The sequence below is a fragment of the Barbus barbus genome (assembly GCF_936440315.1).
Source record: "Barbus barbus genome assembly, chromosome: 36".
NCBI lineage: Eukaryota > Metazoa > Chordata > Actinopteri > Cypriniformes > Cyprinidae > Barbus > Barbus barbus.
The window spans coordinates 23,505,331-23,524,986 of NC_136714.1; the positions used below are offsets into that span (position 1 = coordinate 23,505,331).

Below are 19,656 nucleotides of genomic sequence, written 5' to 3' on the forward strand. Positions count from 1 at the left end.
TGACTATTGCTACAAATATACCCCAGCGACTTAAGACTAGGGATGGGTATCGTTAAGGTTTTAACGGTATTACTACTCTTACCGTTACTGCTTATCGATCCGGTACTTTAACGGTATTCTTATCGGTACTTTTTGTTTTACTTTGTTTCTTTGTTCATATTCTTACAGTATCTTATCTTATGTATATAAAACACTAAAAATGCCTGCACTTCATCAATTTGTAAATGCACCAGTGTGCAGGTATTTTTAGTGTTTTATATACATAAGATAAGATACAGTAACAACATGAACAAAGAAACAAAGTAAAACAAACTGACAAATACAATAAAACAAACACACAAACGAAATGAAATAAACAGTGCCTTCATTTTTCCATGAAGGTCTACTAATATTAATGTTCAGGTAAGTAATAGTTACAAAAGTAATCAAATGTAAATGAGCACTGCATAGTTTTCACTGTATGTACTGATAGATTTATGTTTATTAAAGCTATAACGTTGTTCAGATTAAGAGCTGTGGGTGATTTTCTCTTTGCATTTTGTTCTTTGATTAACATTGATGGCTCAAGCTCCAGTCTAACACTTTAAGACAATATACTGACACACATCGGATTTTCTCCCAACTGTTCTCGTCCACTTAAAACATAAAAGTGAAGACTCTCATAACCGGCCATTTTGACACATTGTGTGTGTATTTTTTGGCATATTTTTGTGTGTTATTTCGACGCGCCCGAAGCTCAAAGTGTACTTTGCTTGTCCGTTTTGGAGCAGGCACACGCGCGCACACACATTTCAGCCTGGGGAACAGCATCACTTGTGCAGATTGTACTTTCAAGATTGTACTTTCGACGTTTTACTATCAAATATGTCCTGCAATGTAGCAACAGTAAAGATGGCATTTTATAACAATCACTGATTGAGCTGATTCAGATGTTAAGTTTTGGTTCGGAGGAACGAATCCGCGCCGCTATGAAGGGAAGGGAGTTGTGCTAGAAGAAATGCGGCTATAATCCTTGGAAGCCAAAATCGAAAAAAAAAAAAAATACTTAGCTTAATATAACAGCCACAGGCCTAAAGTGTGAGCAGATGTTTGAATAGTTGGTTCTCTCTTCTATCATAATTAAACAGGACTTTCATGTTGCGTGTGTTGAAGCTCCTCCGTGTGAGCGCGATCTGGCTTCTGAATTGCGCATAGCAAAAGTGCATCATAGACAAATGTTTGAATATTATTGCACATAAAAACAGCTGGCGACATTATATATATATATATATATATAGAGAGAGAGAGAGAGAGAGAGAGAGCAACAATAAATGTATGTGTGTTTTCTTAATTTCTCCAATACCGACAGAAGTACCGATAACGTCAGAGCTTATTGATACTCCGGTCTTTCATAATTTAGCCCCGAGACCGATTTAATACCGAGTTTCGGTACCCATCCCTACTTAAGACTGGTTTTGTGGTCCAGGGTCACATTTAATGTGATAAATAAATACAGTACATTACAGTTTTTTTTTTGGGAGAAAAAAAGTTTTAGAATGATATCTAAAGGATCATGTGACACGGGAGCAATGACTGCTAAAAGAAAATCAACTTTGCCATCACAGAAATAAATTACATTTTTAAATATTTCAAATAGAAAAATGTTATTTTAAATTGTAATAATATTTCACAATATTACTGTTTTTACTGTTTTTTGATCAAATAAATGCAGCCTTGGTGATGTTAAAAGACTGTCAAATGTGTGTATATATATATATATATATATATATATATATATATATACATATATATTCCAAGAATTATTCAAAATTAAGTTTGGCCGGGATGTATTTTTGTAGAAATGTTGTGAACATAATCCATATCAGTGATAAAATGTAATATCATTAATAATACATAATTATTTTCTACTTTCAAAGTCTGTTTTATATGTTGCATCGAATTAAATTTGAATGAAATTTAATGATCCATTTAAAAAGTCTCTTCCATTCACAGATAAAGGTATCTTCACAATTTACTTACAAAAAATTGACCTGGGATGGTAAATTGCCAGGTTGTTGCATAGATTTGCTAATCAAATGAAACTTTGTTTGCTAAATGAAATTTCAAAACAACACTTTTATATCAATGCAGATTTGGTAATCAAAATACATAAACTGCAAAACATTGATAGTGCAGTTTAGTTTGATTTTTAGATTTCTAGATTTCTAAGCTTTTAAAGTTTTTATAGCATTTTTTTAAATATTGCAGCAATATAACCTAACCAAACCAGTTTTATCAGGCCCTGTGGAAAACATGTGGCTTTGCAGTCCTTTTAAACTGTCTTTCTTCTGTCTCTCTCTCTCTTCTCCGAAGAATGATGTGGCGTTTGTTAGGCTAATACAGCTGCCATGCTACATCATGTGACTGCTGCTGAGGAGAGGAAGCTAAATTAGATCAGGGTTGTCCGTCCAGCAGGCAGGATTACTACAGCCAGCAAACCAGCCAGAACACATCAACAACGTCATTAACAGTCCAGTCCTGCCTCCCTGCCTTCTCCGCACAACCGTACCGCTGCCACTGAAACTGAGATGCAAGGAAAGAGGACTGGGGGAGGGGAAAAAGACAGGGAAATAGGAAAAGGGGGGGCCACCTTGATCCAGATTTCCCATAATCCCATAGGCGAAAAGTCTGCGACTCAAAATTCATTATAAAAAACACAGGGTTTGGTTTTTGGGGAGCGCAACGAGCGCAACTCGGATCCAAATTAGCTGCTGTCTACTGGGAACTGCAATTCAACCTGCCAAGAAACTCCCAAATATCGCTCTAAAAATTCAAAGCCTCAATTAGGAAGACGTATGCGATCCATATGGACTTATTTCACAATAAAACACAAAGTGATGCATGATGGGTACTCACCACACTATTCCCTGAGCCCCAGAACCGATGGCCTTTAGATTTTGGTAACGTTTGAGAACCGTGAAGGTGGAATCTCCTACTTCCACACTGTAGAACTGGTTGTCCACTTTGCTTTTGCTCATGTTGTAATGCTGGGCAATGTAAGAAACATCAACTTGTTTGCCAAACCCCTGGATGTGGAGAAAAAGATGGATGTATGAGCTGAAAACATCACAGAACTTGGGTTTAGACAGTTGATATAAGCACTTGTAAGGCTATTATTTAAAAAAAAAAAAAAAAAGCTTATTCATAAAGTCATAAAAACCCGTTTGAGCTTCATTGTGTGAAGAGGTATAGATAAAAATGTTTATCTTCTTTTCATCAGCTCAGGATATGAAACCCCATGTAACACTATAAAACTACAGATGAGTTTGCTTAAATGGTTTGTAGATAAATAAACGATTGCAACGTGATATTGCAGCTTTATATTTAGGTTTATTTAGGCAAATAAAATTATTATAATTAAATGAAATGAGGTGTCACAAATGAGTGAAGACTTTTGAGAGTATTGTGCATCTTAGTATAACTAAGATACTATTATAGTTTTTAATAATATTATATATTAATATTATATATTAAGTCAGTTTTTTCCCATTTGAATTATTTTAGTTATACACTATATACTAATGTTCTACGATAAAAACAAACAATAAATAAATAAATAAATTGTTTACGTGAAAATAATCTTGGGAACTACCTGAAATAATTAAATTAAATTAAATTAAATTAAATTAAATTAAATTAAATTAAATTAAATTAAATTAAATTAAATTAAATTAAATTAAATTAAATTTTAAATAACATTTTTTATTTTACTTTTAGTTTCTGTTAACTATAATCATCCTGCTATTGTGAGCTAGGTTAAAATAAGACATAACGTTTCATTTTGACATACAGGGACAGCTGTGTAATCGATTGTTCTAACTGTCACATAGTGAATAGATTCGTGGCCATACCAAGAGAGGAAGCTGTCCTCATAATTTCACAAGCGTGGTAATTAGTGAGAGAGAGAGTAAAATGCATATATGCATGTGTGTACTGTACGTGCTTCATAAAGTCTTTCTTCATCATGGGAGTCACTTCTCATTGCAGTGGCCCCTTATTAAACTGACTGGGCTAATTTGAAGCTAATGAGCTTAGATTTGTGGAAATTGTGGCCTTTTAATAAGGATTGAGCACATAGAATGCTTTGGTTTGGTTTGATTATTGTGGTGAAACTAGTTCTATTCCAAAACCTGTTGAGCTGCCTACCTAGATGGCATTATAAGGCCGAAACTTTAAATAGTAAAAGAAATTAATAGCATGCAGAAATATGAACATTGTAATTTTTTACTCAGTAAAAATATGATTTTTTTTTATTTTTATGAATTAACACCTATATACACTACAGTTCAAAAGTTTGTAATAATTCTGATTTATGTCTCTTAAATCGGCTGTGTAAAGATGCCTTTATGCTCACCAAAGCTGCATCTACTTAAAAATACAGTAAAAACAGTATTATTGCAAAATATTATTATATTTTATAATAACTGTTTTTTTCTGTCTAATAGTTTTGTAGAAATCATGATACATTTGAACAAGTCATGTACTTTTAATTAAATATTTAATAGCATTTAAATGATTTTTTTTTTTTTACATTATAAATGCCTTTATTGTCACTTTTGATCATGCATTCTTTCATTTTTTTTTTTTTTTTTAATCTTACTTACCCTAAACACTGGTAGCGTATGACAGTTTCCACAAAGATATTAAGCAGCAAAAACTGTTTTCAACATTGACAATAATAAGAAATGTTTCTTGAACACCACATCAGCATATTAGATAGATTTCTGATGGATCATGCGACACTAAAGACTGGATTTATTAATTCCTTTAAAAAAAAAAAACGTTAAAAACTGACTATTTTACCCAATATTAATGTTGTTGCTGTTAGCTTAGCAACATGCTAGCACCAAAATCTACTGGAGTCAATTCAGAGTCAAGTCTCTTGTTTCCCAACAAAGCTGATACCCTTTTAGGGATATGAAACACACTTGGTTCAGTAATCAGTTGTCATATAGTCATTTATCTGAAGTGACCACCAGTACACTTACTAGAGTGACAGTCCCTGTGGAGTAGCCTACACAGAGGTTAAGTGTCTCGCTCAAGGACACAGTGTTGATTCATGGATCGATCCTACAGGTTGTAGGGAGCCTTTTGTTAACAGAGTGAATTTTTTATCTGCTAGTCAACTCCACCTACTGCCCTCTTGACCTGTGAACTGTACGTCTCACCAAATGACTTTTTGACAGGTGATGAGGATCATTTAAAGCCCAAAAGAAAGAATGAAGGACAAAAAACCCCCCAAGGGACATATAAGTGAAGTGAAGTGACATACTGCCAAGTATGGTGACCCATACTCGGAATTCATGCTCTGCATTTAACCCATCCAACGTGCACACACACAGCAGTGAACACACACAAACCGTGAACACAAACCGTGAACAGTGGACAGCCATTTATGCTGCAGTGCCCGGGGAGCAGTTGGGGGTTCGGTGCCTTGCTCAAGGGCACCTCAGTCGTGGTATTGAGGGTGGAGAGAGCGCTGGACATTCACTCCCCCCACCTACAATCCCTGCCGGCCCGAGACTCAATCCCGCAATTTTTGGATTACGAGTCCGACTCTCTAACCATTAGGCCACGACTTCCCCCTATAAGGTGAATTAATAATGTTTTGCTGTGCTACTGTGATTTCTTCAGGGAAGAGATGCTTTACTTCATTTTTAGATTAACTAGAAGGAAGTTTCATTATGTAAAACCATGCATCATTATTATATTCTGATATAGCCTACAGTATGAATGTCTATGGAAACTTGTTGGGCCATTGGATAAAAAAAACAAAAGTGGTAACTGCAACTTTTTTCCCACAGTTCAGAGAAGAAAAGTCAGAATTATGAGATATAAACTCACAATTACACAGAAAAGTCACAATTACCTTTTTCACAAGATGTAAACCATTTACTCACCCTCTATGCCCCGCCTTTCTGAAACACGTTGATTTTTACAAAGCTCATTGTTCTGAGAAGCGAGGTGTGCTCTGATTGGCCAGCTATCTGGTGCGTTGTGATTGGTTGAATACCTCAAGTGTGAGACGGAAGTGTTACAACCCTTACCATATTGGGATGCCGTGTCCCGGCGCGACGAGACAAAAACAATAAAACCCATTATAAACGAGGCATTTGTTGCATTCAGTGAGGACAAAATTACTGTATATACTGTTTATAATGACTCGTACGGTCTTTTTATGCGCTGCGCCACGTTGTGTAAACATAACACCAAGTCTGCATTTGTGATCGTAGAAACGCCAAACAAGCACTACTCCAAACTGCTCAAAACTCACGTTTGAATAGTCAGTAGCAAATTCTTTAAATATCGAAACCTACTTACAGGCTGTGAGTCAGAAGCACCAGACTGTCCTTGCGATGTTGGAATTGCCCCACTTTATAATGTTCTCTCTCCCAGGTTCAGGAAACAGTCCTCCGTAAAATGCGCTGCACACACTCTAATATTTGTGTTGTACTGTTCTGGAACAGTGTTGTAAATATAACCTAACCACTGATTTCTAGTTGTGTACTTATTTGGAAGGCCAAACAAAGTACTTTCGCTCTCACAACTAAACACATAGTGTCTCCACGACATGGCAGCGACAACAACAATACTACAGCGTGAATACAAATTATGCCTTTTTTCATTGCGTATACGTTTGGGCGGTTTTATGCAAATCTTCCCATACCATGATGTGGGAGCGTGTTTAAATGAGCCGTTTTAGAAAGGCGTGGCAGAGTCTTAACTTTTATAAAGAATATCTCTTTGGGTTTGAGACTTTAATCTTTGCAACTTTATAGATCTTATATATGCACACACAGCTTGTAACACTCCAAAGACAAAGGAAAACATGAAATCGCATCATATGACCCCTTTAAGGGTTCAGACATGCTGTCGCCAGTATTTGTTTTAGACAATGACACATCTATAAGAATGACGGACAGAATGGAAGTGAATGAATACTCTACCTTTTAATTTACCTGTATGGAACACACACCTGACAAAAGGCAATCTTCACATCCAGGACTGGAGCACTGCAGTTATATAAGAAACGTCTGTTCATAAATACCTGAAACACAGGAATTAAGAACATTATTAAAAACTGAGTGAATAAATATTGCTAGAATTTGATACTGAGGTAGTAAGATATTTGCTTTTTGTTCCGTAAAGCTCATTTCATCTCAAAATGTCTTGGTTTCTCAATATGTTTTTTGGCAGATAATGATATGGGCTAAACAGAGATGATAAACACTTTTTTTCTCTCTTCTCACATCTACCATCTTCATTCTGTCTCAAAGCCCCCGCCCTGTGGATTTAACGGCTCTCGGCACACTGAGGATCTATGCATTAGAACATGCTTTCCAAGAATAGTCAGTGTCACCCAGGAGTCAAAGACAGTATGCTAATTGCCGTTGATTATTTCTTCCACCTCCTCTGCTCTGTTTCCTGTTGGTTTTTTTTCCCCAAGGGACGAGGAGGAGCTTTTGGTAAACGCTGTGCACCCTGCCTTTTAAAGATACTGAAGCCCTGTGGATAGGCGTTAAATATTCATTAGTGTTTTCCAGACTTCATATCAGCCAGCTGTAACAAAGGGATCAAATATGGATACACAGTAATATGTGGGTCATTTTAACAGTATGAGATTTAAAAATATATATATTTATAGGCTATTATTACTGATTTTACTTGATGTCAATGTAAAGAAAAAAATATTAAGATAAATTTATGAAGTGATATCAATTTAGAAGTAGTAATATTTCAATATTACCAATAATAATAATAATAATAGGGGAAGTTGTGGCCTAATGGTTAGAGAGTCAGACTTGTTACCCAAAGGTTGTGAGTTCGAGTCTCCAGCAGGTCCAGCAGGAATTGTTGGTGGGGGGAGTGAATGTAAACCCCCAACTGCTCCCCGGGCACCGCAGCATAAATTACAGACCCCAATATTTCTTATATATGTTTGTATATAGGACAAATTAATACTTTTATTTAGAAAGGACACATCACATTAATTAAAAAGTGACAGTATAGATTTCTAATGTCACAAACAAATTATATTTTAAATAAATGCTGTTCAATGAATTTTATACAGCATTCATTAAAGAATCCTGAAAAAGCATCAAAATGTATAATATTTTTACTGAAATATTAAGCAGCACAACTGCTTATATTAATAATAATTAATACATTAATACAACATTAATAATAATAAGAAATGTTTCTTGAGCAGCAAAATTAATAAATAAACAGCAGCTTTGCCATCATTTTATAATATATAAAAAATAGAAAACAGATATTTTAAATTGAAATAATAATGTGTAATAATTGTAATATTTTTAATATGTAATAATATGTTACAATTTTTGGTATTTCAATCAACTGAATGCAGGGTGAGCATAAGACATATGCCATCTTAAAAAAAAAATATATAAAATGTAAAAAAACAAAAAATCAAATGGAATAAATATGTGATAAAATATTCCAAATGTCCTTGCTGGTTTTAATTGGCAGCTTACAGCTGTGTGTGTAAATGGCATGAGGACTGCCTACAGCTCAAGAGTGTTTGTCAAATGATTGACATTAACAGCACAGCTTTCATCTCCTTTTCACAGCGACTTCTGAAACACACAGACCTGCGCTGCTGCTTCTGCAGTCTGCTCGGAGACAAAGAGCATTATGGCATACCGAGCAGGTTTATGATAACCTTCATATTATTGATTAAAACGAGTCAATATGATGAAAAAATGATCCAAAGAGAAGAGCGAGAGTGGGATGATGCTTAAAGTTCCATCTTAAATAGCTCCTGCTTCAGTAAATTGCAGGTTCCATTCCTTAATTACTATTTTCTCTCATTATTTGCAGTCTGAAGTCAGTTCTAAAGTTCTAATAACAGTATAAACATCTGATCAATACAGAGGCTTCTTATAAAAACAAGACACCAGCATTATAGGAGTGATTATTTTGCTGCTTTAGCACACATACTTCATGCAGCCGATATCGCAAGGGAACGTCTTTCAGCTTTGTCACCAATTTAAAAACACTTTTCCACATTTAATCAAAGCAATGTGCTTTTTTATATTTCAATACCTCCGAATATTGAAAACATTTTATATATAAATGCAGCACTCATGAATAATGAATCTAGTCATGTCCTCATTAGTTTTGTCACTTCCTTTAATCCGGAGCCGGAGCGATTGATTCAAACATTTTGCCAGTCTGTTACTGTGTACAAGTACCAATACTTGCATAGAAAACAAATGAACTCTCAAACTGATTTAGCAAAAACAGAACTCGACTCAGGAGACACACAGCCATCGGTGAGAACATCCTTGAACAGATTTCAACTGACGGCACACATATTTTTATCACAAACAGTATGCTAATGAAATACAAAGTCTTGAAATACTGAGGAGTTGCTGTAAGCGATTTTCTGGATCACAAGTTACAAAATAACTCTCTCAAATGCTCCCCCTATCTGCCATTGTTCATCAAAACAGATAATAGTCAGTCATTTTGTGCATGGTATTCCAACTTACAACTTACAACTGTACAAAAAAAATGGAAATGTTTTTCCTTTGCATTTTTGAAAATTTTTGCCTACAGATGGCAACATTGTCAAAAAGATTTCCTGTCACTCGGATCCACAAAAATGACTAACACAATACTATGTACTATGCATGCCAGGCCAGTAGATGGCGGTCCCTTTGTAAAGAAACATCATGGAACACATATGCACAATGTCACTGTTTTTCACAAAAACAGCCCCTTAAGGTCCTTGAGTCTGAAATTTTTGTATGCGTTTTTTTTTTTTTTTTTTTCGTATTCGTCATCCTTTCCTATCAAAATGCTTGCTATGGATGCGAAAATGCAGAAAATCGAAACTGGTCCAAATGTTTTTATGACGGACAAAAGTTTCGGAGGCAGTGTGTAAACATGATTGACACAACGTGAAGTCATATTTATTTTTTAACGTGCGAAAATTCCAGACGAGAATTTTGGACTCAGTGTGCAAGGACCTTTAAAGTCACATTTTACCAATTTGACTTCTGTAAAAATGACAAAACGGTGTAGTCAAACGCAGCGTCAAGCCCTCGTCAAAACGGTGTAAATGCAAAGAAAACATATATGGCATTGGCACCTTTTACAAACCAATTGCAAATGTTTTCATGAAAATATAATCTATTAAATGTAATATATAAATAATTAAAATACCAAATAAATATGAAGGTTTTGTAAAATTTGTTTTGTGTGTTCATAGGCAGGTCCATTAGAAGCAATTAGGTATTGTTTAATTTTTTGTATTATACATGTGCAAGTATTCAAATTAATTTAATTAATATTCAATACATTATAGGCTAAAATTGGCCCGATATCAGTTAAAAACCATCACGCTCGTTAATGGGTTTATGAGATCAATGCAATACAGCGGCGAACAAACTGAAACATTTCGAAAGCGAGGTTTGATACAGCATGACGTAACAAAGCACCAAGTTAAACCACTGATTCAGACCAAAACTAACCACTGATTCAAAACCAAAAAAACTGATTCAAACCAAAACAAACCCCTGGTAAAAAAAAAAAAAAAAGAGTCAGAAATGTTGTTTTGAAAGCGCCCATCACATTTGTGAGTAAAACAGGATATTCAGAGAGAAAAATAGGACGGGACTTCATTTCAAAATGTGGATGTTACATTCCAGCATTTTGGAGGAAAAAGAAATAGACACAAGAACAGAGAGAGAAAAAGCCAGTCTATGCTGCTCAACGCCTTTGACTGAAAGGTTGTGTTTACAGCAGCACTAGCTGCTAACATAAAATCACACCATATTAACACTCACCAAAGAATCAAAAACAGAACAACGAGGATGTGTTTGTGATTTTTAATTATCAATATATTAAGAAAATAATCTTTTACATTTTCTGAGGGAAACATGTGGCGCTAGCACACGTTAAACATGCTAACATGAGTTTTTAGCATGTTCTTATGCAGTTCCTAGGGTACTGCAAAGGCGTTGATTACTAGCTCATGTCAAAAGAGCTCTCATATATTCTGTTCCGTAGATATGACTCAGGTCTCACCTTTTTTCAGTAATAACAGTGATGTTAACCTTTGCAAATGCGGCTAATGAATTGATCGTGTTTTATACTGTGGGAGAAAATGGACTTTTACAAAAATATTAGAAAATCAAATACATCCAAATCCCATTAGTCTCCATCACTGGTGTGGCATTTAGTGTGCATCAAATCAACACTAGTTTTAAAGTCTCCAACATGTAGTATTTCATATGATCTTCTTAAATGAGATATTATCGATTGCTTAGATCAACTGGCATTAACATTCACACTCTCTAGCCTGCTATTCAATAAATATTTGACAGCACATAAATAGTTGAGCTGCACAGAAATATTATCTATAAAGGGGAGAATGTGGCAAGGACAGGGTGGTTGGCCTGATGAATGAGGCCGAGAACCGATGAGGAACCTTGATAAGAGAGTGATGAATTACTGAGTGCAAATATGACATTAACAGACAACAGGACGCAAGCAGAGAGCAGGAACTCTGCCTTCCCAAGGGGCCCAAAAGGGCACTGCTATGGTAATAAAACTCATGCCTGGAGATTAGAAACAGCAAGACAGATGCACAAAAAATCTTCCTGTTATGGATCAAGTATAGCCTCTGGATAATACAAAATGGGAGAGTTTAATAATGCCCTCTTGTGTATCGACAGATCTATAGAGCTGCATAGGGTGCACAAGATACTTAATAAAGTCAAACCTGTCAAAAGAGTGACGTGAAGGTGGGTATAGAAGAGCTGGACGGTATGCAGGGTTATTATAGGTAGCTAAACTTAAAACAATAAAAAAAAAAGAAATCTGATTACTCAAAACTAAATTATGAATAATAAATGTAATAAATAATAATAATAATAACAGTGTGCGTGTATATATATATATATATATATACATATATTATTTAGTTTAACTGTACTAAAATAACTAAAACCAAAACAGAAATACAAATTTATAAAAACTATCAAGATTAAAAAAAGAAAATCATAACAATAAAAAAACAACCACAACAAAATTACTAAAAATTTTACTAAAATTAAAATTACAACACAAAATATAAAAAGTTAAAAAGTCAGTACAATTTAAAAAAAATAAATTATTACTTTTATTCAGCAAGGATTCATCAATCACATGCCGGTATTTTCATGATGTTACAAAATAATTATATAGCAAATAAATGTTATTTTTCAACTTTCTATTTATCAAAGATTGATTCTTTCCACAAAAATATTAAGCATAATTATATAATAAAAAAATATTAATAATAAATATTTCTTGTGCAGCAAATCAGCATATTAGAATTAGGGATGCAGCGATTAACCGGTTCCGCGATTAACCGCGCTTTAAAACGTAACGGTTAATTAATCGTAAAGGTTCCACAAAACCGAGTGTTTCTGTTGCAGAGCTGAACTGTTGCAGCTTGTGCAAAATGAAAACAAAGTCACACTAGTGGTGCACCAGTTTAAAATTACGTGCTTATCAGAGACACGAAGGCTACTACACGCATTAGATTAGTGACAGAGGGACTAAACAGCGAAGCTTTATTTCCACCAGAGAAATGCCTGTCGAAAGTGTGGGACCATTTTGGGTACACCAAGAAGTCATTTAAATATTGCCGTAAAAAAACTAATGCTAAAGAGCGAATACATAAGGGATAATGCACGGCTAGCTGTACATTGAATGATTTTAATGCACGACATGAAGGCAAGAACCACCTGACGCGAAGCTACGGCTCGTTAGCTCAGCATTCTGCCCGCTTCAGATCAGAAAGAGATTAAATAGTGCGGTAAAATCACATTTATTTGAATTAATTAATTATATTTAGCTACTTTAATTATTCGAGAGAAGGAGAGAGAAGTGACAGTTGCCTGTGTGAAGGCTGTTTCTCAATTCCAAGAACGCAAAGAACAGACTTGCGTTCTCGTGGAGACCGGTCTTGCCAAGCTTCCTTGGAAGAACGAACTCGGAAGGACGCGAGAACACAGAACGCACACTTATGAGAACTGAGATGTAACTTACTGCGTTCTTGCTTAACTGACCGCATAGTCTCAGCATAAGCAGCGGCCAATGAACAATATTACAAAATGTCATAATTTATTAAAACATTTCATACTATTATATATATATATTACTATATATTACTTAATTGTATTGTGTTTTATTTTACAGCGTTATATGTTTTATTGTTAAGATTCATTTTAATATGCCAATAAAAATACAGACTTTCTCCGGGTCTTATAACTTTATTAAAATTAACCAAAACAAAACGATAAATGATTACTTTCAACTTCAAGAGCCGTCAAGTATTTGCGAGAGCGAGTTTAAAGCTTACAGGCTTCCGTACACCGGTCGCCCACAGCGTTTTCTGGGATTTCTAACGGCTCGATTCTCTCAAGTCTGCACTCGATGCATCCTCAATTTCAAGAACATATCCGGGCACTTTCATGCATCCTCTATACTTGCGTTCTTGAGAATTGGAACTGAACTTCGGCGGTTAATGATGACGTAGAACGAGAACACAAGTACGCAAGATCGCTGAAGAACGCATATTGAGAAACAGCCTGTGTCTCTCCAGTAGGCTATTTCATTTATTTAATTAATAAAAGTCACGGGCAGCGTTCTCAAGACGTTTGTGTCCTCCTGAATGAATCCCCGATCTCACAAACCAAAACAATAGACATGATTTTCTCAGGCTACATGTAAAATCATATGAATTATTATAAAGATTATTAAAATGAATACGTATGGATGACAGTTGACTACAATAATATTTCACTTTATTTCCATCATTAGTAACAGTTTCCCCTGTGGGATAAATAAAGTTAATATTAGTTGTATATTAATAATACTTCATTCAATTTATTTACTATTCCTGTTGTAGTATTATTCATAAGTAAAAACCAGCAAGATTTTTTTTTCACCATGTTTCCAAATTCTCTACCCCAGGTCCAAAAGAAATGTAAAGAATGTACAAACTGAAAACATTAAATACTTTTGTGATCAATTTCCATTTCTTATTTTCAAAAGAGAAATACTGTCATGGATGTTTACAGAGCAGCGGTCACCTTTTTTTATTCTAATGGGAGAGATGGACTTTTGTTTGTTGTTTGTTTATTATTATTTTGTGCTGTATTGTTGGTTACGGTGTTATTTCTGTTTCAAAAGCCAGTAATAAATAACACTTTAACATCTAAAGAGTGTTCATGTGATTTTATACATTATTAAATGTTAGGAAATGAATTGATGCATAATAATCGTCATAACCGTAAAACCGTGATTATTCATCAGACAATAATCGTACCAGCAAAATCTATAATCGTTGCATCCCTAATTAGAATGATTTCTGGAGGATCATGTGACACTGAAGACTGGAGTAATGATGCTGAAAATTCAGCTTTGCATCACAGGAATAAATTACATTTTAAAATATATTAAAATAAAAAAAGTTATTTTAAATCTGAATAATACTTCACAATATTACTGTATTTTTGATGACATAAATGCAGCCTTGCTGAACATTAAAACATTTCTTTAAAAAAAATATTAAACTTTTACTGATCCCAAATTGTGGATTGCTATTGTACACTTTTTTTTAAATGACAATTCAACCTCAAAATGATTGATTAAATTATTTACAAATATATTAAATAACCATTCGTCTCTTTTTTTTAAATGAATATTTTTTTTTAACCGAAAGGTAAAATTATCCTTAACAAATGAAAGGTCCACCATCATTACACAAACGGCTTCCCATTACAGCACTTAAAATTAAAAACATGACTAATATAAATGGTACAGCCAGCCCAATCTCACGGCAATTCGTACATATTTTACGAATTTTACATATTTTTACCTCACTCATACAAATTCATACGATTTTTGCTAAATCGTACGTATTTTACGATTGCCAATTAGTATGAATTTGTACGAATGACCTACACCTAACCCCGCCCCTAAACCTACCCGTCACTGGGGTTTAGACAAATCGTACGAGTGAGGTCGTAGGAATTTGTACGAATTAGCCACCTTGTAAAATACGTACGAATTGCCGTGAGATAGAGTTGGTACAACAGATTCTCTAGCAGCTGACACATCTCTACCATTAAATAGTATATATGTCATACCTCCAGCATTAGAGGGTGTATGTGTGTGTGCTGTGCGTCGTTCACACACAGGTGGTGCGCACCAGAGGCTAATTTTTTAAAGTGTTTGGACAGTGTGTGAAACATTCAGTGCACGGCAGCCATATTGAGATGAGCAGACAGGTGATTTCAGAGCTACAGTGAATCATCACCCTTGAGAACCGACAGATGGAAAGTGCACATCACCCTCCATCTCTCTATCCTCCTCTTTGTCTCCCTCTTCAACTCAGTTTCATGAACGGAGAACATTGATTAATTAGTCCTTTGTGTCTGGAGCTTTCAGGTCAATTAACACTGATGATCTGTCAGAGGTCTGTGCTCCATTCAAAGCCAGATATGGGATATTTCTACTTGAGATCTATGAAAATCCATTCAAATATTTAATTGCACAAATCTTATTTCATTCAAACACGCAGCTTTTCACTTCATAAGACTTTAATTGATATTAGTATATATTAGTTTTTATTTGTCATTTTAATTTTATTTTTTGTGTTTTTAATTATACTTCTCTTCATTTTATTTTTGTTTCAGAGTTCGGTAATTTTTGTCATTTAATTTAATCTTTTACAACTATTTTTTTTTCTATATATTTTTGTTTTCATTTTTTTATTATATTTCTCTGTTTTATTTTTATTTTTATTTCAGATTTCAGTAATTTTAGTAATTTAATTTAATCTTTTACAACAATTTTTATTGTCAAGGTTTTATTATTTTTTCAGTTTTTCGTGTAATTATTTATATAATCTATTATTTTTTATTTTATTTCAGCTTTATTTCAATTTACAAAAATTATTCTTAATAGTTTTAATCTTTAGTTAACTATATAAACTGCATACAATTTCCTGCCATTATTGCAAATTAAAAATGTATTATTATATTTACAAAAAAAATAAAAATATATATATATATATAATCAGTAAAAATAATATGTTGGCAGAATTTGTAAGAATCTGAACTACTGGTTTGACCTGTACCTGACCTGCCTCTAACAATATATCCATCTTAAAACACACACACACACACACACACACACACACACACACACACACACAAACAAGAAATGATCTCAGACACACAAGGGTCAAGAGGTCCCTGCTGACTATCAAATCAGTGCTATTCAGCACAATACCAATGGAAAATCTCCAGACATATTATCTGAAGAAATTGCCATGACAACCAAACCCAGTGTGATGCATAAAATCCCCACGGGTGCATAAAAACACACACAATCAAATTACAGACTTACAGTGCCTCAAAATCCAATTTGAACCCATGACATGACAATGAGAACACGCGCAAATGTGAATACACAGTTCACAGGCCTGTAACGTGAAAAAGATTGAATAGCAGGGTGTTTCTGTGTTTTTATGTGATTTCGAGAGGCTGTCGATAGCAGTGCGGCCGATTTACTCAGGTCATGAACACATTTCTCTTCACCGGGAGCTGATCTGGGCACTGTCGGCGGGGCCGGGGCCCGTCTTCACTGACAGCGCTGGCAGGTATCGTGTGTGTGGGCGGCAGATACCGTAAAACAACATCAGCTGGAAAAAGAAGACAGATGTCCTCGCTGCTGCCTGTGCTGTTTATGTTCCAGATCCTGCACATAATGATACAGGGCGGCCATGTTGACACACAGACACAATGAAGTTCTGTCTGATAGGAATCTGATATATTACTGTCAGGTCTGTTTTGGGTTGTCATTAGGGGTGGCACGGTATGTCACGATTCGGTACGTACCTCGGTTCGGGGGTCACGGTTCGACACGATTTCGGTACAACAGGAAAAAAACAACAAATCTACTATGCTCGGTTTCTTTTCATTTATTTTGAACAGAGTAGTACAGTAGTAATACTAAATATTATATTACATTATATATATAATCTGCAGTACATATATACATACAATGAATAAATTCTTGAAATATATTTGATTTAGTTAACAGATAAACAAGGGGGAAAAACAGTGAGACACGTAACATAACCTATATATGCTGAGTTTCAGTTCATTTTTGTGACAGGCTTAATTTGTTCACAGAAAGGAAACTCAAATGGTTTTGTTTTCATTGTGAATAAACACAAATAAAAGCAGACCTTTATACAGTGATGCATTATTAAGACGATAAGTGTTTAACGTTGATTTTGCTGGTATAAGGAAACAGTTGAAATGATCGCGTCACACGCGCGCACACACAAAACACATCAGTTCCAGCATTGCTAAAGTTGGTACTTTATCAAAATAAAATACAAACATCAGCGCGCGCGCCTCTGTGTCACCGTTGGAATGCGACTGAAGTACAAAGCTTATAATTTACATAATAAATAGTTTAGCATTCAGATACGTTACATCGCAATTATGGAAATATTATGGAATATTTGGATTTGTGCCGAATGAGAGAGGTAGGATACACGAGCACAAAGCTCCATTTCGCAAACAGTTGAGTGCGCAAGCCTAAATTATACTCCTTTGTCAGTCTATGCAACGCATTCAGAATCAACACATGGTCACTGCTTAGTGAGCTTTGTTTTCAAGCGCGCAACTCGCTGCTCTTCTGCTGGCGGTTTTTTGTTTTATATTATTTTATATTATTTTGCATTTTCTGTGAATGCACATATGCATCTCTCTGTAAAAAAATCTTATCTTTATATAAATAAAGCTTTAACTTTTAACCTCCAACCTCTGCAACTGACCGATGAAAATACTATGTGAAATCTAATTGGTTGAGAGGGAACTGAACCTGGAATTCTTTTGACAATCAAAGATGGATCTTATGATGGATATTAAGATGGATCTTACCTCTAGAGGACGCAGTGTCTCGTTCCCTACTCTCAGGGAACCATGGTTACATACGTAACCTGAGACGTTCCCTTTCGAGGGAACTTCGAACTGTGTCCTCTAGGGGTCGCTATGGGGAACGGAATACCCACGCCACCATGCTGAGGGGAGTGCAAGCCAAGCACAAAAGCCAAGCACTAAGTACCAACTCTACCCGGCTAAGGGAGTTGCCCCTGGGACGGTACGATGGCTGTCAGTCACATTATCCCCTTCGGCCAAAGGCCTAAGCTGCATACCCCAGAACTTACCTGTTAGGGGTCAGGCCTCCTGGACCCAGGGTAGAGCTCAAAGGCTTGGAATCAGAAGAAGAGATTCCTTTCAGGGGATACGACCAAGCGCTTAGGATAGTAACTAAGTCTTGGCCTGTCATCCAGGGGCTACTGCTTGCGCTGCAAAAGCTCACTGTCTCAACAGATCCTTGGTAGCAACACCCTGTTCAAGTAGTATCACTGGGGATACATAGGTAGAGTGGGGCCCAAGGTGAAACCGGGGCCTGACCGACTCAAAGAATGAAGCCGCAGAGCGTAGCCCATACCGTAGAAAGACCGCAAAACACTTGGTGTGCGATCTTACCACAACGTGGCTTTTAGAAGGTGCACAGAGACATGCGTGCGCACATACGATATCATGGATTTGAAATATTCTCGGGTGGTAGCAGCATGCTCATAGGTGACCCTCAATGCTGAGGGGAGCAAAGCTAGCTCTACCAACAAGGAGAACAACTTTACAGGGAGGCAGAGAGAAGCCTAATAACCTGAAGTTGCTGACTCACAGAGCTGAATTCTTTTCAGATGCTCTACCATGGCTTTAGAGCTCTGGAGAGCGGAGAACTTAACTCTCAGCATGAGAGGGCACTCAGCACATACATAGGTAGAGTGGGGCCCAAGGTGAAACCGGGGCCTGACCGACTCAAAGAATGGGTACGAAGCCGCAGCGCGTAACCCATACCGTACAGGATTTTAGAAAGACCGCAAAACACTTAGACCCCTAGAGGATGCAGTTCGAAGTTCCCTCGAAAGGGAACTTATTCTAGATCACCAGAGCAGTGCTGTGGCCAACAAGGGATAAATAAACTTCATAATTTAAACCATATTCGGTTGGATAAAGCCTTGGCAATGTGGCAAATTTAGGTGAAACAGAATATTAGAGGGAAATAAAGTAGGACGGGAATTAATAAAATATGATATTTTCCCCTGCCTATGTGCCTTGGTTACACTGGTAAAAAAAGAAAAGAAAATTAATTTCAGAGGCAGAGGAATGCATTACATTTTGATGAAACATAATGAAAACTATCTTTTTTTTTTTTTTGCACTGATAAATTGTGCACAATAAAACCAGTGACATGTATTAATAAGTAAATAGTATATTTCACATTATCTGTAAAGGATAACTTACATTGAGCCTTAAAAATGTCATTTGAAAACCTGTTTTTATTTGACTCTCATTCGCGCTTGTTCAGAGGTTAAAGTCAAGCTGGGAGCGAGTCGGCCGTTCAGTGCTGACAGATTCATTTAACACCTCAGCTTTTCTGAGCTTTTTGACTTTTCACCTTCTGGATTATTCAGCAGTTCTGCAGTCAAACTTTAGTTTTTACACA

General features: G+C 35.7%; 1 protein-coding gene across 10 annotated transcripts in view; it reads right to left on the reverse strand.

The window, feature by feature from the left end:
* Window positions 1-19,656, reverse strand: part of LOC306856214 (mitogen-activated protein kinase 10-like) — an 85,037-nt gene that overhangs the window by 44,573 nt on the left and 20,808 nt on the right. For 5 of the 10 annotated variants that reach the window (XM_079395348.1, XM_079395342.1, XM_079395349.1 and 2 more), the window contains 2 exons: window positions 6,999-7,087; window positions 2,896-3,065 (listed from right to left, as the gene is read on the reverse strand). In XM_079395348.1, the coding sequence (XP_079251474.1) occupies window positions 2,896-3,017 (122 nt within the window). In that variant the 5' untranslated portion in view covers window positions 3,018-3,065; window positions 6,999-7,087. Of the gene's footprint in view, window positions 1-2,895; window positions 3,066-6,986; window positions 7,088-19,656 lie in introns of all 10 variants that reach the window. The other 5 variants (XM_079395345.1, XM_079395347.1, XM_079395346.1 and 2 more) reach the window with 2 other exon arrangements.